General features: G+C 46.7%; 1 protein-coding gene across 1 annotated transcript in view; it reads right to left on the bottom strand.

Annotated features, from left to right (window-relative positions):
- The window catches only part of SEC11A (SEC11 homolog A, signal peptidase complex subunit), a 28083-nt gene extending 17682 nt beyond the window's left edge, over nt 1-10401 (bottom strand). The window contains exon 1 of the mRNA XM_037053553.1: nt 10077-10401. Within this exon, the coding sequence (XP_036909448.1) occupies nt 10077-10127 (51 nt within the window). The 5' untranslated portion in view covers nt 10128-10401. The remainder of the gene's footprint in view (nt 1-10076) is intronic.
- Nucleotides 10402-27115: the final 16714 nt, after the last annotated feature.

Raw genomic sequence — 27115 nt, 5'->3', positions numbered from 1 at the left:
ACCTGAAGTTCAATATACAAGGCATTTTCACAGAAGACAGACTTCCAGCGATTTTAGGGAAAGACAGAAGCGACCATGGAAGCAACCAAATAGCAGCTTGTCTGTCTCATCTCAGGACCGGAAGCTCACAGACGCACGGAGAGCCCTGCGTTCCCACTCATGGACACACCGACAGCGGCTGGCTATGACCTGCCGGCCCTGGACACACTGAAGCACGTTTGGAATGGACACTGTTATTGTGGCCCATTGAAGTGGCTGCCGGCCCCAGTGAGAATCTTAAATGGTAATGACAGCATCCCCGAAGAGTCCAACAGGCAAAACATTAGCAATAAGAGTAAGACAAATTTCATTTTTAAAAATCTGTTAAACTGTTTTAAAATCTGACAAATGAAAACATATCTATACAACACAGGTACAGCTGCTTCACTCACAATAGCCTCAAATTGCGAAGCGAAGTCCATCGACAGAAGCAATAAACGAACTGCCTTACTTCCACGTCACAGAACACTGCTCGGGAGAAGGGTGACCTACAACACACACAACACCATGAGTCTCAAAAATGCCCTGTTTAGGCCAAGTGGGAGAACAGGGACCAAGTTTACTCCGTGCCTGAAAGGACAGAAACGCTGGACGAAACACACAGAATGAAGTCTGCAGACACCACACACGGGACTGCGTGCCCGCCGCGCAGGCCTGTGCTGGCTCTGAAGGAGAAGCAAAGAAGGAGCGCCTCTGAGTGCTCCGACTCGCAGACCGGAGCCTTTCTAGAACGAGGGCAAAGGGGGAACGCAGCCAGGGCTTGCCAGTCTCCGTGACCCGAGGATCAAGAACAGGGAGTTTGGGGAGCAAGGGTGACCCCGCGGCAGTCTGGGGCCAAGAGCTGCACAAAGGGCTGCAGAGGACCCCCGCTCAAGTCCTCAGCTGAGATCCGATCGGCAACCACCGGCACAGGCACGTGAGGGGCCCACCCAGGGTGGAAAAGAACCGTCTGAAAGGAGCAGATGGGAAAATTCTCAATGCTCACATGGAGCAGGAATAGCTTGAGTTCTGGAAATAACAGCAGACTTCTTCAAAGTACTAAGAAAAAAACTATCAACCTGAAATTCCACACCCTGAGAAATTTCTTTAAAAAATGAAGGCAAGATAAAACCTCCTCAAAGCAACAAAAACTAAAATTATTCATCATGAGCAGACCTACATTACAAAAAAAAAAAAGTTTTTAAAAAGTCTTCCAGGCAAAAGGAAAAGATCAAATGAAATCTGGATTTATACATAAGATAAACAGCATTAGGAATAGTATATATCAGTAAATATAACATATATATATTTTTTATTTAGCCCTGCTGGTATATTTCAGTGGATTGAGCACAGGCCCGCAAACCAAGGGTTGTGGGTTTGATTCCCAGTCAGGGCACATGCTTAGGTCGAAGGCCAGGTCCCCAGTAGGGGGCGTGTGGGAGGCAACCACACACTGATGTTTCCCTTTCTTTCTCCTTCCCTTCCTCTCTCTCAAAAAATAAATAAATACAAACCTAAAAAAAAAAAAAAAAAGTATAAATAAATAAATAAATAAAAATAAAAATGTGTCTTTTTTTATTTAAAGTTGTGGGAAGCACCTAAAGCAGTCAGCAGAGGGAACTGTATAGCGGCAGGAGGCCTCACATTATACGCCATGTTTCTGTTTACACTCAGTTCAAATTATTTTGTAATTTCCCTTGTGATTCACCTTTGACCTATGGGTTATTTAGAAATGCACTATTTAATTTCCAAATATTTGTAGATTTCCCAAAGTACGCTTCCACCTTGAAACAGCAGGAAAAGGAGCGCAGTCCCGGATGGATATGCCAGGGTTGCAGGTTCGATCCCTGGTCAGGGCACATGCATGAGGCAATCAGTGACGGCACAAATAAGTGGAACAGCGAGTCAATGTTCCCCTCTCTCTGTCTCTCAAAAAACGAAACAAAAAAACTAGGAAAAGCAAATGAAACTCGAAGTAACTCACAGAAATACTAAAAATAGGAGAAATAATGAAACAGAAGCACTGAGAGAGGTGACATCACCAGAATAACTTTATGTTAACTCGCATTGATACACAAATACGAAAAGAATACTAAGTATTATGAATAATATACCAACATTTCACCAATCCCTTAAAAGACACAAGCCACCAAAGCTCACTGAAGAAAAAACAGATAGTCTTGAACAGAGCTACATCTACAAAGAAATGGAATCACTCTATCGTTTAAAAACCTTCCCACAAAGAAAAACTCCAGGCTCAGACAGCATTCACTGGGGAATCCACCAAGCAATTAATGAAAAAATCATGAACAATTCTACACCAACTCTTCCAGAAAACTGTAGAAAACAGAATACTTCCCAACTCATTCTATGAGGCCAGCATTACTGACCCCCAAACCAGACAAAGATGCTATCAGAAAATTAAACAACAGTTATCATGGGTACAGATGTAAAAAATACTAGCAACATCTTAGCAAATCAGAACCAACGATATATACAACACATTATGAGCAAGTAGGATTTACTGCAGAATAAAAAGCTGGCAACGTTGATAGCCCTTTCTCAACACCTGACAGGAGACAGAGAAGCAGCAAGGCCATGGGAACCGCAACCACCAGCAAACGACAGCAGCCACAGAGCACCGCCCACACCCCCCTCAACGTACCACAGGGCATATGCCTGCCTGTCTGCCTGCCTGAACTGAATTTACTGGGGGGACACTGGTTAATAAACATACAGGTTTCAGGGGTACAATTCTATAACACATCATCTGTATGTCATACTGTGTCTACCACCCCAAGTTAAGACTCCGTCCATCACCATTTTACCCCCTTACGCTTTCCTATCTAACCCCTGCNACAGCAGCCACAGAGCACCGCCCACACCGCCCTCAACGCACCACAGGACATATGCCTGCCTGTCTGCCTGCCTGAACTGAATTTACTGGGGGGACACTGGTTAATAAACATACAGGTTTCAGGGGTACAATTCTATAACACATCATCTGTATGTCATACTGTGTCTACCACCCCAAGTTAAGACTCCGTCCATCACCATTTTACCCCCTTACGCTTTCCTATCTAACCCCTGCCACCCACCCTCACATTCTGTTCAAACACATGGAAAGCATTCTCCAGAGACCAGGCTCTAGGCAAGCAAAAAAGGGGCTCGACTTTTTAAATTACTGTAATCACATAAACTATGTTCTCCAACCACAGTGGAATTAAATTAGAAATAAGCACCAGAAAGAAATTTGGGAAGCCCACAATATTTGGAAATTAAACAACATTTTCCTAAGTCACCCATGGGTCAAAGAGGGATCACAAGGGAAATTACAAAATATTTTGAACTGAGTGGCAACAAAAACATCAAAATTTATGGAATGTACCCAAAGCATTGCTAAGAGGGAAATTTATAGCTTTAAATACATAGAAAAGACCTTAAAACAATAACCCAAGATTCCACTTTAAGAAACTAGAAAAAAATAGCCCTGGCTGGTGTAGCTCAGTGGATTGAGCACGGGCCTGCAAACCAGAGGATCATGGTTCGATTCCCAGTCAGGGCACATGCCTGGGTTGCAGGCCAGTTCCCAGCAGGGGGCGCACAAGAGGCAACCATACATTGGTATTTCTCTTGTTCTCTCCTTCCCTCACCCTCTAAAAATAAATTAAAATAAAATAAAGAGAAACTAGAAAAAATAGCCAACTAAACACAAAGAACCAAGGAAGAAAGGAAAGTCTAGAGCAGAAATCAATGAAATAAAAAATAGATGAACAACAGAGGGAAAAAGCAATGAAAGTCAAATTCATAGACAGGAAGTGCAGTGGTGGCTGCCAGGGGCTGGGCAGAGGGAGGAAGGGGGCGTTCTTAATGGGTACACAGGTTCGGTTTTGCAAGATGAAGGCTGCACAGCAATGTGACTGCACCCACTACTACTGAATACTACACGTGAAAATGGTTCAGCCCTGGCTGGGGGCTCGGTTGGTCAGAGCACTGTCCCTGATATACCAAGGCTGAGGGTTCGATCCCCGGTCAGAACACATACAGGGATCAACCAAGGAAAACACAGACAAGTCGAACAACAAATCAGTGTTTCTTTCTTTCTCCCCTCAGATCTCCCTTCCTCTCTCTCTAAAACAATTTTTTTTTAAAAAAAGTATGTAAGAACCACAGCAAGTAAATGCCTTAATTCTTACTATGGTGCTGTATTCTACATTTTGCTCAAAGTTCCATAGGGTAAAGAATGATTTCTGGGTGCTGAAGAAGAATGTATGTTTGGAGAGTTAAGTATAATTTACAACATAACTTTANAGGCAACCATACATTGGTATTTCTCTTGTTCTCTCCTTCCCTCCCCCTCTAAAAATAAATTAAAATAAAATAAAGAGAAACTAGAAAAAATAGCCAACTAAACACAAAGAACCAAGGAAGAAAGGAAAGTCTAGAGCAGAAATCAATGAAATAGAAAATAGATGAACAACAGAGGGAAAAAGCAATGAAAGTCAAATTCATAGACAGGAAGTGCAGTGGTGGCTGCCAGGGGCTGGGCAGAGGGAGGAAGGGGGCGTTCTTAACGGGTACACAGGTTCGGTTTTGCAAGATGAAGGCTGCACAGCAATGTGACTGCACCCACTACTACTGAATACTACACGTGAAAATGGTTCAGCCCTGGCTGGGGGCTCGGTTGGTCAGAGCACTGTCCCTGATATACCAAGGCTGAGGGTTCGATCCCCGGTCAGAACACATACAGGGATCAACCAAGGAAAACACAGACAAGTCGAACAACAAATCAGTGTTTCTTTCTTTCTCCCCTCAGATCTCCCTTCCTCTCTCTCTAAAACAATTTTTTTTTAAAAAAAGTATGTAAGAACCACAGCAAGTAAATGCCTTAATTCTTACTATGGTGCTGTATTCTACATTTTGCTCAAAGTTCCATAGGGTAAAGAATGATTTCTGGGTGCTGAAGAAGAATGTATGTTTGGAGAGTTAAGTATAATTTACAACATAACTTTACCTGTAATTTCTTGTGTATGTAACGGAGAGTGATGTTAGTATTTCTACATCAAAACTGGGCAATTCATTACTGACTGTTGACACCCTGTCAGTGATAAAGATGTTCCTGATCCTTAACAAGATCAGATTAGCTTTCAATAATCAAAAGAGGCAGTGGATCTGCCCGCTGTGTTGCTCACACCTCCTGTTTGCTGCGCACTCAATCGTACTGGGCCCAAGTCTAAGGAAGAGCTCCCAGGTGCTTCACTAAAGGGCCAACTCATAAACAAACAAACCCCAAAGAGCCCCAGATTCAATCAGATATCACTGCAACAGCAGTAGCAATTAAGAGTTAAATGACCCTAAGAGATAGGAAGATACAAAAAGAATGAATGGCTGCCAAGTCCTGAGGTCATTTGATTCAGGCAGGACGGATGAAGCCAGGGGACCCCATCACAGGGCTCAGACATGGATTTCAGCGCCTCCTGGCCCACACCCACAGGCCGCTAAGATTCTCAGAAAGCAGAGAGGCCAGCCCCAGAACTACATGTGAAAGTGACATCAAAATTATTCGGCACCACAGACACATTTCCTTAGTGAGTGAGCCTTTGTGACCTTCCCCTCAAATAATTAAGCACAGAAAAAACATATGTATAGTGTTCACATTTTAATGTTGAGGTCTCTGTGCACATTTGGTACTTCAGTATTTGTAAAATTTAAGATCTGGCCTATTAAAATAATAGGTCAGGTTTGTAATTCCCATTTACAGTGTATAATCAATTGTTGTAGATGTATTATTTTAATCAAAAACTCTGCTGCCTATATAGTGTTGAAACATTTGAGAGAACTTAAGAGCTCAGAAGTTATAAAAATTACACAAATATGCAGTGATGTGTTGACTATTTAAAAAGAAAATTTTAAAAATTTAAACACTGAATATATGTAAGATGTTTAAGTTTGTAAAATAAGCCAAATATTCAAAGGTCCTTAAAAGTGAGTTAAAATTTGCTAAACTTTAAATAGATTTGTAAAGTGATTCTAAACTTTAAGAACTTAGTTTTAAATTTTTAGCTTTTATAAATTGAGTATTCTTTAGCTTTTATAAATTGAGTATTACACGAATTTTATTTTTATTTATTATTTTCAGAGAGGGAAAGGGAGGGAAAAACAGAGAAAGAGAAACATCAATGTGCAAGAGATATATAGATAATACATTGATTGGTTGTCTCTTGCACGCCCCCAGCTGGGTACCTGGCCAGAAATCCAAGCACGTGCCCTGATGGGGAATCTAAGCAGCGACCCTTTGGTTGCCGACCAGCACTCAATCCACCAAGCCACACTGGCCGGGGCAAGCATTTTTTTAAATGACAATTCTAATAGGCTTTTCTGAGCACAAATGCCATCTCAATGGGCATCAAGAACCAGTGGTGTGCTAGAGCCAACCTGGTCAATTAAAGCGTTATTGAAAATTAGTACAATTAAATTACATTAAAAATAAAGGTAAAAATAAATAAAAATAAAGGTAAAATTCTAAATTCACAACTTCCTAATTATTTCATTACATTTTATTATAATCTATGTTGAGGTTATTTTTTTCTATTTTACCCATAAGGTAGAAATTACAGTCACACGCTACTATTATGTTCCTCATTCCACATTCAATGATGTCATGATAGCAGCTTGAAATTAGTCTTCTGGGGCGTACTGACACCACAGAAATAGGCAGACTCTACAAATCAGGCCTTCCTGGACTAAGAACGGTCTCAGAAAAAGTTATGTGACACTCTAGGAAAGAAGCCACGCCCTGGCTGGCTTAGCTCAATGGATTGAGCAGGGGCCTGTGAAGCAAATGGTCACGGGTTCGATTCCCGGTCACGGGTTCGATTCCCAGTCAGGGCACATGCCTGGGTTGCAGGCCAGGTCCCCAGTGGGGGACACATATGAGGCAGCCCCACATTGATGTCTTTCTCCCACTCTTTCTCCTTCCATTCCCCTCTCTCTAAAAAATAAATAAATAAAAATTTAAAAAAAAAGGAGCCACACTCCCAGGGGAAGAAGACAAACACAAAAGTGTCTAACAGCTCCGAGGACTTCAGAGACCACATAGTGTTCAAGGACAGTCTACAAAGACACAAAAAGGATACAAGGCAAGTTCAAAAGATGGTTACACGTGTACGGTTTGAACGGAACAATGTTCACAGAGACACGGACATGGAACAGGAAACGCGAAGTGGGACAGGACCAGCAGTGAGACACGGCAGGCTGTGAAGAGCCTGGGACTTACAGCAGAGGCCGTTCTAGGGCAATGGGGAGCTGCGGAAGGTGTGAGGGAGGAGAGAGATTAGTCTGGCAATACTGTATGGGGTGCAGCGAAGGTAGCGAAACACTTCATTTTTGAAAACTGTTGAAATAAATTCCTGATGATTATATTACATATAATAAACAAAAGTCCTGAGTAAGGCATTAAAAACCAATTATAACTGAAAGCTCAAAAGAATACATACTCTGTGATTCCATTTATACAAAATGTAAACGCATGCATCGTGACAAGAAGCAAATCCGTGGCTGCCAAGTGCTAGAGGAGACAGATGACAAAGGGGCCTCGGGGATCTTGTAGGGGATCAAAATGCTCTGTATCGGGGTGTCCCACCCCCAGCCCGCAAGCTACGTGTGGTACATTCGGCTATGAATGCGGCCAAACACAAAATCCTACATTTCCTTAAAACATTACTTGGTTTTATTACTACGTTTTATACTAAATTGTATTACTTAGATACGTACATTGTCTATATCAGTGATCACAAACTTGGGACCTGCTCGATGATGTTAAAAGATTATCAAAAGGGCCGATGCATAATTAGGGTTATNATACTCTGTGATTCCGTTTATACAAAATGTAAACGCATGCATCGTGACAAGAAGCAAATCCGTGGCTGCCAAGTGCTAGAGGAGACAGATGACAAAGGGGCCTTGGGGATCTTGTAGGGGATCAAAATGCTCTGTATCGGGGTGTCCCACCCCCAGCCCGCAAGCTACATGTGGTACATTCGGCTATGAATGCGGCCAAACACAAAATCCTACATTTCCTTAAAACATTACTTGGTTTTATTACTACGTTTTATACTAAATTGTATTACTTAGATACGTACATTGTCTATATCAGTGATCACAAACTTGGGACCTGCTCGATGATGTTAAAAGATTATCAAAAGGGCCGATGCATAATTAGGGTTATTATGTAAGAATGTTTTTGCTTATCTGTGGTGATGGATCTCACAAAAATTATGAACGGACCCTTTTTCCCCGCTCATCAGCTTCTGTTAGTGTTTGTGTATTTAATGTGTGGCCCAAAGACGCCAAAAGGCTGGACACCCCTGCTCTCCCTCTCGATTGTGATGGTTGTATGTAACTGCAGAAATTTATCAAATCATATACTTAAATGGATGGAGTTTATTGTACTAAACTATTCCTCTACAAACCTGAGAGAAAAAAACAATTACAACTCAAACATACTAATGAGACATTTGATGATATGCATCTAGGTGTAAATGGAAAAGTTACTCGAGGCAGCAGTTTCAGAGAAGTGCTGTAAAACAAAACTCCTAGTTTCCCTTTTTCATGGGATGAGCTCTCAGTATCCATAGTCACGGCCAATTCTTTCCCCCAGAAGTTATGTGCAGGTGAAACCTCAATTCATCATGTTCCCTCACCCCACTCCCATGCTACCCAGTCCCTCCCGTTTCCCCCTCACAGCCATTGAGAGGCTGTCCAGTTTCTTAATCTGCATAATGGGAATAAGATTACCTACCCCACAGCTATACAAAGCATTTTACACTTAGCGAGAGCTCAAAATAGTTATGGTTTTAACTCAACCATTTTCTACACATTTATGCCCCTTGAAGGCACAGTTTCCTTTTTTTACCTTTACATTTTCTCTCATTGTATCTAGCATATGGTACAATAAATAGCAGGCCAAACATATTTCTTCAGAGCAATGACTGTGGTACTTAGAAATTCAGATATAGATGAAAAAGACACTCTACAACAAGGGAGATTCTGAAGTCTTATCTTGAAGACATGACCGTTTTGTGCAATTCGAAAAGCATGATCAGTTATGACTGGAGGAATTAAGAAACCTAAGAGAAGTTGACACAGCGCTAACTGAAGTCTGAAGGAGACTAAGGGGAGGCTGCGTATCTACTTCCTTAAAATAGAGAAGTCCAAAAGAGAAATCTTTAATAGTGACATCAGGACAACTGTTAACAGCAAAATGCTGTAAAAAGGCCCCAGGAAAGCAAAAGCAGGCTCTGCCGACAGGCACACAGGAGATGAAAAGAAGCAACCTTTCCTACGGACTAAATCATCACAACAGCATTCCCAGTACCATTTGGTATATGATCTGTAAGTTTGAGATGGAGTGAAATTTGAGGACAAAATCAGGAGATCTGTGTCACTAATATTGGGTAGTACACCGGAGGACTCTGAGAGCTGCCACCTTCGTGGTAAATGGACTCGAGGACACGTCTAGCAACTGTTCCCACTCCAGTCAGCGGTGGTCCAAAGAAAAGTCAGTGCAGGCCGTGGGGCCCAACCGTCCTGGGATGGATGTGACCGGCAGAAAGCAATAAGACAGCTTTTGCGGGGCCTCCCAGAAGCAATGAACTAACTCTAGTCTCCGAAATCCCTCGGGAGCAGCTGCGACTGGAGAAACCCTGAGTTGGCCGCCTTACCGAGTCTAAAACAATAAGCAACCCCGACTCCCACTTACAAAGCGCCCCCACCCCCCCCCACCCCCCGGTTTCCAGTAGATCCTCTGCCTTACTGGGAGTAATGGAAGGTGAAGACTCGACTTCCCGCTCCTCCCCTAGTAGGCCCAGAAGTAACTGGGGGCTAAAAACGAAGCGACCTCTGGCCTCAGATTTCACAAAGAGACGGTTCAGGAGTCAGACTCGCTCACGCCCTCACACAGGGGTCCAGAGTCCCGCAGGACCCCGCAAGGGCAGCGTCGAAGGGGCAGCGTTGAAGGGACAGGGAAGTCCGGAAAAACAGCGGACCGACAACCTCACCTGCCGCTTGTTCATCCGCCGCACGTCGTCCAAAAAATCTAGAGACAGCATGGTGCGGCCGGTGAGAGAGACAGACCGGCGATAGAAGGAGGTGCAATGTGACCGGCAGGCGGAACGACTGACGCCGGGCAGAGCTAGCAATGGACAGGACCCCGCAGCGCCCTCACTTCCGCTTCCGGGGCGGCAACCGACGCGGCCAGCCCCTTCACCGCGGTGCGTGAACAAAGGGACTCTCAACCTTCGCGATTCAGCCTCCCGGCCAGGCCCCGCTACTGAAGGGCTCTCCAGCTCCGGACGTCGCCTACTGAGAACCCGAGAACCGACCACAGCCCACTTCCGCGCTCGGCGCCACCGCCCCACAAGGCGGGATTATAGGGGAGGCCGCCCTGCAACTTCCGGAAGGCGGGCATTTGTGCAAGCCTAGCCAATGGAGAGCCGCGTCTCCGGCGTCTGAGGGCAGAAGCGGCTCCTGAGTGGCCGGCGCGGTTAAGTGGCGGGTCTGGGTGTGGCACTGGAGGTGTCGCCTGGCCCTGCGGTCTTGAGAGGGGCGGGTCTCCTGAACTAAGGGAAATTGACAGCTGAGATGGTTTCGTAAGTGCTTTTCCCGTAAAGGTGAAGGATGCGGGAGGCTTTGAAAGCATTACCTGAATCTCTCAAGTTTAAAGAAACCCTTGGCTGGGAAGAAAAACCCAGTATGATTAGAAAGCTACCGAACCATGTAACAGTGTGATGAGAGCAGCGGGGGTGCGAGTAGTCAGGAAGTCACTTTCTCCCCGAACTTGACCTCGTTTACAGGATCTGACTGCCTCCATGAACTCTACCTCCTGCACCTCGATGTGACCCTTCTCTCGCTGCGGTCTGCCACGCTATGCTATCAACAGCCCTTGCTTTGACTAGCTGAAGCTCCTAATAAGCATCTAAGACAGGAAGGACCAGAGCTGGCCTCTTGCCGTTATTTTTATTTCTATCTTTTTCAAAATACTCTTTGTCTCACATCAGGGGACAAGCACTTCTTACTAACCTGCTTACCCCCTAGTATCTTACACGAAATAAGCACTCAAACAATGTTGTCAAATGAGTGAATGGAGGTCTTAAAACCCAGAAGGCCCAGCCTTCCCAGACAGATGCATCAGGTAAGACTCTCAGGATAGAATTATCCTCATTCAGATCAGTGGGGATGGTGGCTGGCAGTGCTTGCTCCAGGCTGAAAGAGAATGTATCCAATTAAAAAGTAGAAGATAATAGCTGTAGTCCTCAAAGGGCTTTCAGTATCGCTTGCAGCAGAAAAAAACAGGTTGTCTTTATGAAAGGGGACAACAAATTAAGGTATAACTGCTAGCCTATACATGCTATAGAAACCCAAAGAATCTTCCAGGCATGGCCTTAGTCAAGCAGACTGCTGAGGGAAGCTGGGCGATGGTTGGGCCAGCTTTGCATTATAAAAGAGGAAGCATAATGTCAAACACAGATTAGAAATGGGGTTAGGTGTGGGGAGGTGGCTAACACTCAGGTTTCATTTCTGGAAGCTTACAGTCTTGAGGACAAGACTGACTGCGCAAGAAATAATTGGAGAGAAAGAATGCATCAGGCAGGGATAGGTCAGGGAAGGATTAATATAAACTGGGCAGATCTGGAAAGGCTTAATAAGGTTTCCCTGCAGAGCCGGGGAGGAAAGAGTGTCACTCATGGAAATAATTCAGATATTTAGGACAGGTGATCCCAGACCAGATAAAGACATAAAGCCTCAGGAATTAAATTTTCCAAATGTGGGGCTCCGACATGCTATTTTGTCTGCTCACTGGGCTGCCAAAACTTCCCAACACATAAGTCCTTTGGACTCCATCAATCACAATGGCATGTCTGGTATTTTTCTTCATATACAGACTGCTGGCCTGCCTAAAGCAGGCACCTCATTATGCAGATTAAGTCAGACCTGCTTGGCTTTGAATCACAGATCAACCACTCACTCAGGTGTGTGATCTTGGGCCAATCAGTTAACTCTTTTTATCCTCAGTTTTCTGGTGTGTAAAGTGGGAATAAAAAATAATTTATATCACTTGAAGATTAAACAAGACAGTACACATGAATACCGCAGCTGGCACAGTGGGTGACAAATGGTGAGTGCACAGTGTTATTGAAAACAAGAAGTGTATTCAAACTGATATCCAAACACTGGGGGGGGCTAAGAAAGTCTGTCATTACAGTTGAGCCCTGGTGAAGGGTGTCTACCAGCAGAAACAAAGCCGACTCCATTTTTAAAAATGCTACTCAAAATAACCATGATCTCCCCAGTTTCTCTTTGTCCTTCAGAATGAAGGAAGTGGTGTGTGAGAGGAGAAGGTTCCCTCATGACCCTGATGGGAAAGGAAGTGGCCCGGTGTATCAGGGCAGGCCACTGCACAGGCCACACTGGAAGCTGAGGTCTTCCCTGGCTCCGTCTCTCCAAAGGATCCCGTCCACCCTGACTCCCCTTGGTCAGACCTGGAGTGAAGGAGATGGGACTTTCTGCCCACCAACCCAATAGCTGTGGACATCAGAGGTCACAGTTTTTAGAAATTCAGCAGCTCTAAAGCAACTGTGGGACATTTACACAGTGGAATCCTCCTCGGCTGTAAAAAAGAAGAAAATTTTACCCTTTGAAGCAATATGGATGGACCTGGAGAGCATTATCCTAAGTGAAATAAGCCAGTCAGAGAAAGATAAATACCATGATTTTGCTCATATGCAGAGTCTAATGAATAAACTGAAGCGACGAGGAAAATGGGGACAGACTCAGATGGAGAGCAGGATGACAGCTGGGGGTGGGGGAGTTAGGGGCAGAAGGAAAAAGGAGTCACAGGCATGAATGAGTGTGGGGATTGCTGGGGGAAGGGGGATAAAAGGAGGCTATAAGGTAATGTAAAAAAAAATACAAAAAAGATTAATTAAAAATAAATTTTTAAATGCAGTAGCTCTTTGTAACACGGGAAGAAACCTCATTCCCTAAAATCAAAGATGTCTTCTGTGCAGAGAGATTACTGGAGTCACTCAAGTCTCCCTGCGAGGTTGTTGGAGAGCTGTCTTTAAAAGGCCCTGGACAGCTGCAGAGGCAGCTGGGGGAGGGCAGCGCCAGCCTTCTGGGTGGTATGTGTGTGTATCTGGTGTGAAGTTAGTCACCAACTTCCTGTTCGGCCATTCCGATTCCGCTCAAGGAAGACAGGGGCCTTGCTGTTTGTTTCATACGTTCCCAGAGAGCAGAGAGCTCTGTGGTGAATCTGGGGGTCCTGTGGGTGAAGGGCTGAGAGTAGAGGCAACCTCAGAGTCTCCCCTGTAACTGGAGCTTCCACCTTCAGTCCCTGGTGACTTGCCTTTTGGACCTTTGCATCTCGGAGCTTAATGACAGGGGATTGGCCCCTGTTGCTAGCTGAAGGGATCCTGTGGGGAGCTGTTGAGGCAATGAATCATGCAGGAAATGTGGCTTGTGTAAATCTGGATTTGAACATCACGTTCTCTTAAGGCAACCACATTCGAAGATGTGATCATTACCGATCATTTATGTGTGCACTTAAATAGTCAAAAACATTCACCTGAAGGCTACTATGGGGCTTGTGTTGAAAAGATATGATTTGGCCACTGCCTGTCTTCCTCACCAACCCCTCACCCTACCATCCCGGAGGGCACGCGCAGCGCTGGGATATGACGGGTCAACGACGTGAGCTCTGGGAGCAAACAGCTCTACCCCTTAGAAACTGGGATGCTGAACAAGTTACGGTTCCTTTCTGTACCTCAGTCTCTTTACCTGTAAACAGGGCCTGTGGGATCTAGGGGTTTTCTATGGACATCGAGTGAGGTGAGAATGTAAATTACTAGAATAGAGCCTGACACTTAGGAAACAGTGGTTATTATTGCATGGATGTCCTTCTGGGGAAGGATAGCAAAAAGCTAGGAAAATCCCTTGGCAAGTGAAATGGGGAAACTGAGACAGAAGGCTGATTTGAAATGGTCCTATTCCCACCATGACTTGCCTGCCCCCCCCCCCTCTGTGGGTGACCACTGCTTTAAGCATTAAGCCCTCAGGCCAACGAGGTTCTGACCCAAGTCAAGCAATCTTAGGAACAAAGCCTGGGGTCTGTTGACCACAGAGGCACAGTTTTGATCAAACCAGAGACAATGACATCTAGGCCTCAGTTGTGTTTCAGCCCCAGGCCCAGGAAAGCAGCAAAAACAGATGAAGCAAGAGGCCTTGGCGGGCATCAGGACCAAAAGCAATGCCCAGCGACCCCCTACCCTAGCACGGGCCAACCAGTAGAGACCACGACTCTGAAACAACACGCTGGAAAAATCTGATGACTATGCCATTGAGATCCTTCCCTGAGACCTAAAATTCCGGCCTTTAGAAAACAGATAAAAACCCTGAGGCAAAGGACCCTGTGCACCCACAATCTCTCTGGAGCAGGCCCGTGCTCCCCACTTTTCCTCCTAATGCATGCGTCTTTGCTTTCTTTCTCCAACGGCCCTTCTTTTGCCTCTGTGACTTGTTTCCTGAGTCCATGTGGCCCAGATGGCTCGCTTCTTCTACCTCCGTGACTTTCTTTGTAAAGGGCGAAGGCAGCCATGCCTGGGCTCAGTCCTGTTGCTCTGATCCTGCCCCTTCCATCGTAAGCCCTTTCTTTGATTCGCTGTCCCCGGCTTTAATAAATGTACTCTCAAAGTCACCTGAAGTTGTGTTATGAAATCTTTCCTGCAAGAAGTCAAGAACCGAGAGCCCACATCGCCACACCACTCCCACCTGCTTACACGTCGGCGTCTGTGTAAAGCCCACCAGGTCTCCCATGGGCAGAGTTCCTTTCCCTTCACGAGGTCCACTTCCGTACTTTATACGTACTTTTATAAGTCCTTTGTCACGTGGAACTTCAATCATGTCTAATTGTCAGAATCAAACCCAATCATCCGGCATCAAGCAATACTTGACGTAATCTGAAAAGCAAACGATCACTGTACAAGAGATTCTGGCTTTTACAAAGAACAGCTCTTGAACCCATTTGAGTCTGGAACTAGTGAACTAGTGAACCCATCTGGGGAGGGAATATTTTCGGGGTGGAGTACTTCCCGTGCTGGGCCTGCCTATTCCAGATTTGTCAACATCCTGCCTTCCAACTCCCACCCGTAAGGAGGCTGCCAGGGGGTAAGGCTTGACCTCTCATGCCGGAGGCCCTGGACAACTTGCTCTCGGGTCGGCCTCCGAGCCTTGCCTCCAGCTGCTGCTTCTGCCCTGAGCATTTTCCACCCTCCCTCCTAATCTTCATTCCCTTATCTCCCAAGATGGTGAAACTATTTTCCTAGGCCGCAGCTCAGCCCCTTATTCTGCCCTATCACACTTACTACATTTTATTGTAATTACAGGTCTCTTTTTCGGCTAAATTGTAGGGTTTACAAGCCAGGAAATATGCCTGTAAAAGTAGCCCGAGGGACCGTCCCTGACAGATAGTCGATGTTTAGGAACTGTTGTTAAGAGAAACGATGAGATAAATAAATAGAAGGAATGAGCAGGTACCTGCATTCCCTTCCCCTGCCTTTTTTTATCTTCTCTGCAGATTCTACTCGCCCTGGGGGAGAAAAAGCCACCTCTGAGGCACTGGAAGAAAACTGACCGGAGAGCTGGATCTGAAACCTCCAAAATGTCAAACTGCAGGCTCTCAGAATATGAGTGTTTTCTCCCATTTCCCTCAAAAGCCAGCCTTACCCAATTCAACATGCTTTGAAAGAAAGAGAAAGGGAAGGAAGAAAGGATACACAGACAAAACGCTTGAATGCCAGGACGTTCAGTGTGGTCTTCTCCTCTGAGCCTGTGTTGTCTGACACAAAAGCCAGTAGCCACACGGGCCACTGAGCTTCTGAAACGGGGCTTGTGCGGATGGAGACGGGCTGCAAAACACACCCCAGATCTTGAAGACTTAGTATGGAAAACAGAATGGAAACAACGATTGGTCCTATCGATTACAAATGGGAATGATAATACTTTGATATACCGAGTTGATGAAGATATAAAATACATTCAGTTGAACCTCGCCTATTTCTTTTTCTGTATTCCATAGGGTTAGGAGATCATTTAAATTCAGTTTTGTAGGCACGTAGAGGTCAGTGTGCTGGCTGAATCAGGTGGCTACCTCCTTTCTGCTTGGATCTGCTTTTTTTTTTCAGTCTTTCTCTGGTGCCACTAGTCAACTAGATGCCCTTGAACCCTGGCGTGATCTGTGGGGGCGGATGCTGGTTTGGCAACAGGGTCTGCCCGGTGTCCTGATCTCGGGTCCTGTTTGCCTGTTACTCACCACAGCTCTCACCTTCCATCTCTGGCCTCCGCCTGTGACCCGACCGTAACACTACCCAGTTCACCTGGGCCTATGGTTTGTTTTTTGTTGTTGTTGTTGTTGTTTTCTGTGTTCATCGCATGTGGGAGTTTGGCAAAAAGAGATGAGGTTTGTTCTTTACACAGATATTTTGAAGTAACCTACAGGAAAATATTGATAGATGAGAAATATACCACAAAATGTTCCCAGATGGTAATTGTAATAAACAACATGTTAATATGTGCCAATTGGCTTCTCCTCCTTTCCCTTGAATTAGGGAAGACTGATTTTCCCATGAAGCAACTGTTTGGGGAGAGGGTTGGGTGAACCAATTGGCCACACAAATATCCCGAGTCTTCAGCTGGAACTTTCTTGGCCATGTCCAATTAATTGTCTCACTACAGAAAGGTCAGCTCAGTTCTCTGGCCAGAGTTTTCTTTCTTTTTATTTTAAGACTTTATTTCTTTTTAGAGAGGGAAAGGAAGAGATAAAGAGAAACATCAATGTCCGATGGCCTCTGGAGCGCCCCCTACTGGGGACCTGGCCCCCAACCCAGGCATGTGCCCTGACTGGGGATCAAACCTGTAACCCTTTGGATCACAGGCTGGCACTCAATCCGCTGAGCCCCACCAGCCAGGACCAGAGTTTTCCTCTATGTAAAGTGACGCTTTCTCAATTATGCCAACTTTAAAAGTTCACATGCTCATGTATGTGAGTTGGGAAGGACGGTAATTCTAAACAAACACCGATCTTTAGCACAGACATCTCTTCCAGCTTTTCCTTCCTTCTCTCAGTGCCTACAGAAGCATTCTTCCTTCTCTTTAGTCGTCCCAGCTTCTCTGATTGTCTGTGGTATTAGAAATGCATCTGTGAGGGGGACCCCCAAACAAACCAGAATTACCTTCTGGAGGGCGGGCTCCTTGTAGTCCAGGCTTCCCCTGCCAGGTGAGTGTCCTAGGAACCCACCTGTATTAATGTACCAGCTGGTGTTGTTGGGAGAGGCTGCGTTTGGCTGCAGTGAAATTTTTTTGAAAACTCTCTCAACGTGTTTGCCCATTTCATGGTGGGTGATTACTAGCACCCCTGCCCACACTGCACTGAGTGTTCATCAGTTTTTGACCAAAAAAAGGCCACGCCCCTGTGCCCCACCCTCCCTCTTCACCTGATCTCTCCCCAAGTGACTTTTTTTATAGGTTTGTTTCCCCCAGATGAAAACAGCCCTCAAAGGGAAACATTTTGCCGATGTGGAAGAGGTGAAACCAAAAACAGCAGAAGCACTAACAGGCATCACCACCGACGAGGTCACACACGGGTCTGAGCAGTGGAAAAAGCATCCCAATCCAGTGCATTGCATCAAACAGGGAGTCCTTTGGAAGGGGACAGGAGTCTCAACATGTGAGAACACCCATGTTTTAATGAATAAATTCCGGGGTTTTTTGGGTCCTCCTCGTACATCAAGATCCCCTGACGTCTAGGGAGAAAGCGCCCCATTCCTGGACCCAGTTACTCCCTCTGGTTGGTGTCTTTTCTCTTTCGTTTCATGTCAGTGTGCTCGTGTGACACGTGGTTTAGTGCCTCCTCGTCCTTTCTTTTCTTCTCTGCCACGCGTCATCTGCTCCGACACCCTAGTGACCCTCAGGACACTGCTTTGGTAATGGCCAGTTCCTTGGCAAATCCAGTGGTCCCCATTCTTCCTGACTTCACCACTGTGACACCAGCGCTTGCTGCTGCGTCTAAGGGCCCTGCTCCTCCTGTGGCCCCCACCCCACCAGGAGCTGTCCAGGCGCGCAGATGGGCACCCCTGGGAATGTACTGGCCCTGAAGAATCCCTGGCCATCTCATCTCCTTCTCCTAGCCACTATCTCCTCTTTATCATGTATGTCACGGCTTTTCTTCTCTCCTCAGGCCTCCCAGGAGCCACCATGCCTCACTCCTCCCCCACCGGTGACATTCTGCCCTCCCCCTCCCCCACCGGTGATGTTCTTTGTCACTTGCCTGTGGTTACTTCAGAACCAGCACCTGCAGCTACACCGCACTGGACTCCTCCCTGCCAGCTCACAGGCGGAAGCGGCTCCCTCAGCCTAAGCCAGGCCCCTCCACCTTTGCCCTAAAACCCGCCCCTCCTGCCGTCCAGGCACCTTTAGGGGAAAGACCGGTCCTCAGTGCCGTGTCTTCGGTCTCTCCCACTCAGCTACATCCTCCCTGTCAGCATTTACAAGGTCTTCCATCTGGGAAAAAAAAACTTCTTTGCCCTCACTTCCTCTCTGGTTACTGCCTTTTCCTCTCCTGCCATTTCAGTTAACACTCTTGAAATCAAGCCCATGTTCTCTGCTTCCTCCTCTTGCTTTCCACTTGGGTTGCTGCCTTGGGCTCTGTAGAGAGCTCCCTGCATGCCACGAATTCGAAGTGCTTTCTGGGAACGTAGGGTTCCTTTGAAGATGACTGTCATGAGAGTACCATCTCTGTAAAACACCTACAGCATGCAAGTCGCTTTCTAGTAAGTCAGACAAGCTCACCAGGCAGGGATTTAAAATCAAGACAGTTGGGCCCTGGCTGGTGAGGCTCAGTGGACTGAGTACCAGCCTGCGACCCAAAGGGTCATGGGTTCAATTCCCAGGCAGGGGACATGCCTGGGTTGCAGGACAGGTCCCCAGTAGGGGGCGCATGTGAGAGGCAACCACACACTGATGTTTCTCGCCCTCTCTTTCTCCTTCCTTTCCCCTCTCACTACAGATAAATAAATAAATAAATAAAATCTTTCAAAAAAAAAAAAGAAGCTGGTCTCCGAGCCTGGGCTCCCGACCACCATGCCCTTCTGCCCCGATGGCCCCATCTTCTGCTTCAAACTGAATAGGTTTGTTCTGAGCAGTAAGCACGGTGCCTTGCATACAGCTGGAGAGCGATAAATACGTCTGAATGAATGAACACCCATCGCCACCATGGTTCACGTTCGTATTCTCACTCTTAGAATGACTCACCAACAAACGGTTCTGAAAAAGGCCTCGGTGTATGTGTACCTTTCTGAAAGAAGGTATCATTTTCATGAGTTTTTTCACAGGAGACTGTGTCCAAAAAAAAAAAAAAGAGTAAGTTCTTGATTCATTCATTTTTCTGTTTTCGGTTTCCTTTTCACCAACCTCCCCCTACCACCACATCCTGCACATTGACATTAGATGCCTAGGTGCTTTTTTTTTTTTTTAAGATTTTATTCATTTATCTTTAGAAGGGAAGGGAAGGAGAGAAGGAGAGAAATATCAGTGTTTGGTTGCCTCTCATGTGTCCCCTGCTGGGAACTGGCCTGCAACCCAGGCATGTGCCCTGACTGGGAATCGAACCGCGATCCCTTAGTTCGCAGGCCCCGTGCTCAATCCACTGAGCTACACCAGCCAGGGCAGATGCCTAGGTTGTTAACGTTCTTTTAATTCTGTAACTCACACAAAGGCAGAGGCAAATGACCCCCTTCTCCCTGAAAATTTCTGACTGCCGTCCTGGCTGACTGCATCCATGATAGAAATCACACGCTTCCCTCTAGGGCCAACGCTCTCAGTAATCAAGTCTCAGCACACGGTACCGGTAAGAGCACCCATTTTCTCCTCTATCCTTCTGGTCCTCTTATAACTTCAAAACTTCTGTTCCAGTCCACCTTCCAATGTCTCATTCAGTAATGTACATATTGTGTTCCCGACACAGGCCAGGCGCTGTGTCTGGGCCTGAGAACACAAAGGTGAGAAATTCAGCACAGTCCTCACCCTGGAGAAACTATTAGTCTAGTTCGAGAGAGAGATATGAAAACAACGCCCCCCCAAGGGGATGACGAACTATTCATGGAGGTCACTCCTGCTTGCAGGCAGGATGGAGCTGAGAGTAAGGGAGGCTTCCTCTTTCTTTCTTTTCTTTTAAAAAATTATTTATTTTTAGAGCGAGGGGAAGGGAGGGAGAAAGAGAGGGAGAAAAACATTGATCAGTTGCCTCCTGTCCCCAACAGGGGCCTCGCCTGTAACCCAGGCATGTGCCCTGACCGGGAATTGAACCAGTGTCGTTTTGGTTTGTAGGACAACGCCCAACCCACTGAGCCACACCGGTCTGAGAGAGCACTGGGGAGTTTTCAGCAGGGTGCCGTCCCGATCCACTTCAGGAAGATTCTTGCAGCCGAGTGACGGGCCAGCTGCAGGGTGCTGGTGGCAGGAAGATGAGGACTTCATGGTCTTAGTCCAGGACAGAAGCACTGAAGGCAAGAACTCCAGTGTATGTGTGTCTGTGCAGCCTAAATTGGGAGATTTTTAAGTTGAATGGGCATAATTTTATTTCCCTGCTCTCCTGTGTTTTCTTTCTTTCTTTTTAAAAAGATTTTATTTATTTATCTTTAGAGGGGAAAGGAAGGAGAGAGGGAGAGAAATGTCAATGTATGGTTGCCTCTGGTGTGTCCCTTGCCAGGAACTGGCCTGCAACCCAGGCATGTGCCCTGACTGGGAATGGAACCTTGATTGTCTGGTTCACAGGCCCGCGCTCAATCCACTGAACTACGCCAGCCAGGGCTCTCCTGTGTTTTCCTTTATAGCATTTATCACCCTTGACATATTTACTTATCTCCAGCAGGTAAACCCCAGGAGAAAAGGGATGTTCATTTTCTTCCCCCAAACCTCAGGGCACACAACAGGTACTAAACAATTATTTGTTCAAGGTCTGAAGTTTAGCTAAGAAGGAGAAATAGAGGGTGATACCAAATAGGGGAAAGATTTTGAAGGTGCTGGTCTAAAGTAGCTCATACATATCTCCTCTAATCTTTTCCAGAGGTCAGACTCCAGCTTAGCATTTTATCAAAATAACAAGTTCCCTCTCCAGGCCTCCTCCTTATCACAGCCTGAGTTAACGATCTTTCCTGACCTTTTACCTACCCCGCCCTCTCTCTGGCTATCTCCTCTTTGCATCTCGAGAAACCCTGGTTTTCTAGGTTGCCTGAAGGTCCTTGGTCAGGTGCCTGGCCAGGTTCCACATTGTTATAAGGTCACATACCTGCTGGATCTCTCAGATCCACTCTCCGCCCTTCCCAGGGCTGACCTTGTGGAAGGGCACGTCTGAGTTCACTGAACCCAGTCTTCCTCCTGGGTTCAGTCAGGGAGATCTGAGGGAGAGAGAGAGAGAGAGAGAGAGAGAGAGAGAGAGGGAGCAGGCATTGTATTCCCCTAAATTGCTGTTGACCCTCCCTCCCATTCAACTACAAGGAGCATTGGTTTGTCTCTTTGCCCCTTCAGGCCCGTAATGACTGATAATAGCTTTCCAGCAGATGCCAGCCTCAGGGTGCTTCCTTATCCCTTATGGGTGTCCCTCACCCCCCCCCCCCCCCCCCCCCCCCCCCCCCCCCCCCCCCCCCCCCCCCCCCCCCCCCCCCCCCCCNCTTATACAAGAGCAAAAAAAAAAAAAAAAAGGCAGATTGTATCTTTAAAAAAATTGAGATAGGAGTCACAAAATTTCCTTTTTTCAAGTGTCAGATTCAGTGGTTCTTAGGGAAGTTGAGCCAACTGTATCTTTTTTTTCTCATTTAATATGGAATTAAATGTTTTCCAAGTTACCAGTTGCCTGAGTTCTCACTGTTGAGTTGTACAATGTTGCACATCTAAGTTACTCAACCTTTCATATGTTTCAAACTTTCATGATCACAAATAAGGCACTCAGTATTGGTCAATACTGTGCAGGTGGCCATTCTCGTTTGGGGAGGATTATTTCTCAAGGGAAAGTTTCTAGATATGATGAGTCAAAAGGGAGCCACATCTCTGGTAAGGCTGTTGAGAAGTACGCTCTTTAAAAGGATTCTATCAATTCACAGGCTACAGCTTTCTCTGAACTACCAACCTCATCATCTCATTAGAGTCGGCAGGCACTTAAGGTATATACATTCTGCTCAGGTAGTAGTAGGTGGTATCACCACGTGAACTTCCCTGGATAGCCAAACCAATCCTAAACTATTTAAAGCCATTGTTAACGAAATGGGAATGCAGAGGCAATGATTTTGAGGGGGTGGGGCGGAGAGAAGGTGAAAGGATTTGTTCCTCAACCTCCCTCCTTCTCCACCCAGTCTCTTTGTCCCCTTTGCTATCATTTTCTTCCTCTTCAAGGAGCTCTGCATCCTAGGGGCCCAGCAGAGGGCCAAGCACTGTCCTGCATGTCAATAAACATTTATAAAATGGAGCAATCTTGGAAGGATGTTAAGATGCATGCACACAGAATTGGTCGCACTAGTTTATGGGCATGAACGTTTTCTTTTTAATGGACTCTCTGGAATCAGCGCTTCCCATTCTCTTCCAATAGGCATATCGCCCGCCACCCATGGCCTGCGGGAGGCTCCGGAGTGGTGCTTCATCTCTGGGATACTGGCAGGCTTCTTCCTGCACGTGAGGTGAGACTCCTAACAAGGGTCTTGTGTTTGGTCTCAAACTTGCTTATGACAACTGTGTGCCGGAATAGAATTAATATCACTATCAAACCAGATGCAAGGGAGATGATTAGAAAGATTTTTATTTTTATTCAAAGAAGGAGCCTTTTACTTACATTACTTTGCAAGAAGCCTTAAGTCTTCCGTCGACTGGAAAGAAATGACTTGGAAACCATAGAAAATACATCATGGGTATGATTTAAGTAAGAAAAAGAGCTCAGGAATTCTAACCAGCACTCTTGCTCACAGGAAAGGTTTTGCCTGGCATGGAGAAATTGGCAAGTGGGCTTCCCTAGTAGGTTTTAAGTGAAAATAAAAGGTTAAGATATGTATATATCATTTTTTAAAAGTATAATTCACTGCTTTAAGCCCTGGCTGATGTAGCTCAGTGAATTGAGCGCAGTCTGTGAACCCAAGGATTGCTGGATCAATTCCCAGCCAGGACACAGGCTTGGGTTGCAGGCCAGGTTCCCAGTAGGGGGCGCTCAAGAAGCAACCACACACTGATGTTTCTCTCCTCTTTCTCCTCCCCTTCCCCTCTCTCTAAAAATAAAGAAATCAAATATTTTTAAAAACTCACTGCTTTCTTGTACTTTTAAAATTCACTGATCTACTTTGGGCCCAGATCCACTTTGCTCGGGCAGGGGTGCACCCTTATTTTCTCATCCTTTTGCTGTCATAGGAGGGCAGGTGGGGGGGTTGTCCCCAACCTTCCAGAAGGAGATGACTTGCCTCACTGGTGCATTCAGATCTGCCTGCTCTCAAAGCGAGGGCAGTCTTCTCTACTTAGACCTAGTTAAAGTTGCTAGACCTTGGCGAGGAGGGTTGGGGTTGACGTTCTTGGGGAGCTCATTTGAATTCAGGGAATATTAAAAGGACTATTGGTCGTCATCCCAGTCACATTCTTCAGTGTAGCCTTATGCGTAATGTAGCTGATATTCCTATCTTTTCCCGGGTCCCAAACTTGTAAGGAAGGAATGGTACCCACTGTCCCTGTAACACTCCAGCAGTGTCGGATGGGATGGTCTCTATGTATTGTCACCGTCAAGACACATCATTCTCCCTGGACTTCGGTCCGTGACTCTGTCCGCTCAGACAGAATGTGGTCTCTGGTTTGCAGGCGGCAGTCTAGTCTCGTCCGAAGTCTGATCCGTGTCTCACGCTGGAAGCTGGACAAAGAAGAAAACATTAGGGATCCTGAGGAATACAGACATCGGGAAGGAATTACTGAGAAGGGAAGCGGCTCCCACCAGTCCGTCCGTATTTCGGGAACTGGTCCACAGGGCAGACTCGGGATCACAGCCTGTGTGGCTATTTAAAGGAGAAATGGCAAACGGAGCAGGGAATAGCCCAGTGTCTCCTCAATGTGCTGGAAGGCATTTTGTTACCTTCTAGGGGGGGTCATAAAATCAATGGAGTAGGTCTTGACCAGTATTGGAAAATGAAATCCATGCCCTGGGTAGCATAGCTCAGTGGATTGAGCATGGGATGTGAACTAAAGGGTCACAGGTTCGATTCCCAGTCAGGGGACATGCCTGGGTTGCGGGTCAGGTCCCCACTGGGGGCCACGTGAGAGGTAACCACACATTGATGTTTCTCTCTCTCTCTTTCTCCCTCTCTTCCCCTCTCTAAAAGTAAATAGATAAAATCTTAAAAAGAAATCTATCAGCATGCGATGAGTGTGTACATGTCAAAGCAAAAATGGGTGTATTGTACATCAACTATATACCTTAATACAGCAGTAAAAACAACCCCCGAAAATCCTTCTTAGAGTAAAAATGAACTTGAAGTAGGAAAACAACCCATCAGCCTGCACGGCATAAAGCAAGGGCAATATTTTGGGAAACTTTTGTCTCAGAGATGTGTGGATCTGAATCTGCATTCTGGGGTGAGAAATGGGATGCATTTCTTATGGACGGCCACGGTCAAAAACGCTTGTAGGGAATATTATTTGGCTACAGAAAAGGAAGTCCAGCCCATGTCAACAACACGGATGGATCTCGAGGGCATTATGGCAAGTGAAGCAAGTCAGGCAAAGAAAGACAAATACCATATGGTTGCAGTTGGATACGGAACCTTTAAAAAGCCAAGCTCATAGAAAGTTGTAAGAAAAAACGTTTGCAAAGCACAGGTTTAAGGCGCACATTTCTTCTTCCTTTCATTTCTGCTCTTTGCTAATTTGCTCTGAAACGGCTGCCTTGTGACCGAAACTTGTCATTAACAACCAGAACGGCCAATTCCCACTCTGTAAACAGCTGGAATGCGAATACCAGTGCTCCCATCCCATTGCTCTGAGTGAATCCAATGTCCAAACCCCAGGAAGATAGAAGGGCTGAGACCTAGACCCCCATGAAGTAAGAAGTGAGAGGAGAACCTACTGTAAAGTCTACCTACGCGGCTCAAGTTCCAGCGGTTCTTCCCAGCTGGCAAACTACAATGGGTTCCGGCTGGCATTCTGGGACCACAGCCCTAACTGACCTTTCCAGACGGGCTCGCTTGCTCACTTTTCTCCCTCTGCTCTGTCCGGATCGACTTCTTCGTGTTCCCAGAACACTCCTTCTGTCCTCGACTGCACTGTTCCTTAGGCCTTGGGCAGCCCCCTCAGCTGGCCCGTCTCAGCTCGCCGAGGTCCCATCCGGATTCTTAACACCTTTCTTTTAAACCCCAAAAGTATCTTCTAAAGAAACACTTTCCTGCCCTGGCCAGACTGCTCGGTTGGCTAAAGTATTGTTGCGCGGCACCAGGGTTGTGGGTTTGATCCCCGGTCAGGGCACAGGCAGGAGACAACCGGTGAGTGCTTCAGTAAGTGGAAGAGTAAGTTGATGTTTCTCTCTCTCTCGCTTCCCTTTATTCTCTCTCAAGTTAATAAATAAGAATTAAAAAAGAAATGCCTTTCTTAAAGATACTTTAATAATATCTTTAAAAACACCATTTTTCCTGACTTTAAGAAAAACATTAATGTACTGTAAAAAATCAGAAAATGCAGAAGTCACAGAAGAAAAACAAATCCTATTCTTTTAGGATAAGCAGATGTACACTTGTATATTACCAACTGGCATGATATCATCTTAAACTGTTTCTTCAACATGATTTTTAATGGCTACAAATAAACTAATTTATGTAACAATACCATTGGGCATTTTGCTTGTTTTCACATACGGTGGCATATTTGGGGGGAGTTTATATTGAGTAGTAGCAAGAGTACAGGGACACATTTCCTAACATAGCACAGTGGGGTGTATTCTGGGACACAGAAAGTTGGGGGTCCGTGAGAATTAGGAGACGCGTAAGTTTTCCCCAGGAATCTTTGCAGATATTTTGGTGGAATTGGGTTGGAACCAATGGCACTTGCGTCAAAGGGCAACCCCAGCATTGCTGCGGATGACTGGAGGGGGGTGTTACCCAGGCAGGCAACCCCACCTCAAGACATGTCTACCTCTATGCATCCTTTAAGTGTCCTGGGAGGAGGTGCGCCTTTTCCCACCCCTGTATGTGGCACCATTGACGATCCTATCCCTTATCTCTCATTCTCCCCTCTCAGCTCCTTACCTTGAGAGCTCCTCCTTAAACTGAAACAAAACTCACGTCTCTTTTACTGTCACTACCCCTAGAGCTACAAGCCTGCTTCCCCGCCCCCTCCCGCTCCCAAACTTCTGGAAAGAATCACCACAGTCACTGCCTTCAAGGCTTCAGCTGCGCGTACTCCTTACCCAAGCGCTCCACTCGGCTCAGGGGCGGAAACTCAGCTGCAGCCTCCTGCAGACGGGCTTCCCTTCCCTGCAGAGCGGCGGGTGCTCAGTGCTGCACTCCAGGGCCTCGCCCCGCGCTCCGGACCCCCGGCCTGGCTGCGGCCTCGGTGCCGCGCGTTCCTAGGTGCGCCTGCTTCTCGGAACGCCCTGCCCGTCACCCCGCGGGCCTCCTCCGGCCGCCAGTCACCTCGCGCAGTCACCGATTCCCAGAACCCAGACCTCCAGGTGCGCGCCCGGGAGGCCGCCTGCCGCCCGGCCGTTCGCCGCCAGGCTGCCTCGGGTATTGCAGCTCCCGGTTGCAGCGGCCGCAGAGCCTGGCGGGGTCCCCGCTTCCTGTCACGGCCGCCGGCCCCTGGCCCACCACGTCCGCGCTCCGGGGGCGCGCTGGGGCGCGCCTGCCGCGCGGGCAGCTCCCGGCCCCCTAGCGGGCGCCCCGGGCCCCTGAGGCCTGCCCCGCAGGCGCGTCAGAGGACGGACCGCCGCGTCGCGGGGCGCCGGGCCGTGCGGGCTGCTCGCGGGCCCGGCGGGGCGGGG

Source organism: Sturnira hondurensis, unplaced genomic scaffold (genome assembly GCF_014824575.4).
Source record: "Sturnira hondurensis isolate 20B ecotype Veracruz unplaced genomic scaffold, ASM1482457v3 Scaffold0007865, whole genome shotgun sequence".
NCBI classification, from domain to species: domain Eukaryota; kingdom Metazoa; phylum Chordata; class Mammalia; order Chiroptera; family Phyllostomidae; genus Sturnira; species Sturnira hondurensis.
This window is presented reverse-complemented; position numbering and strand designations above follow the sequence as displayed.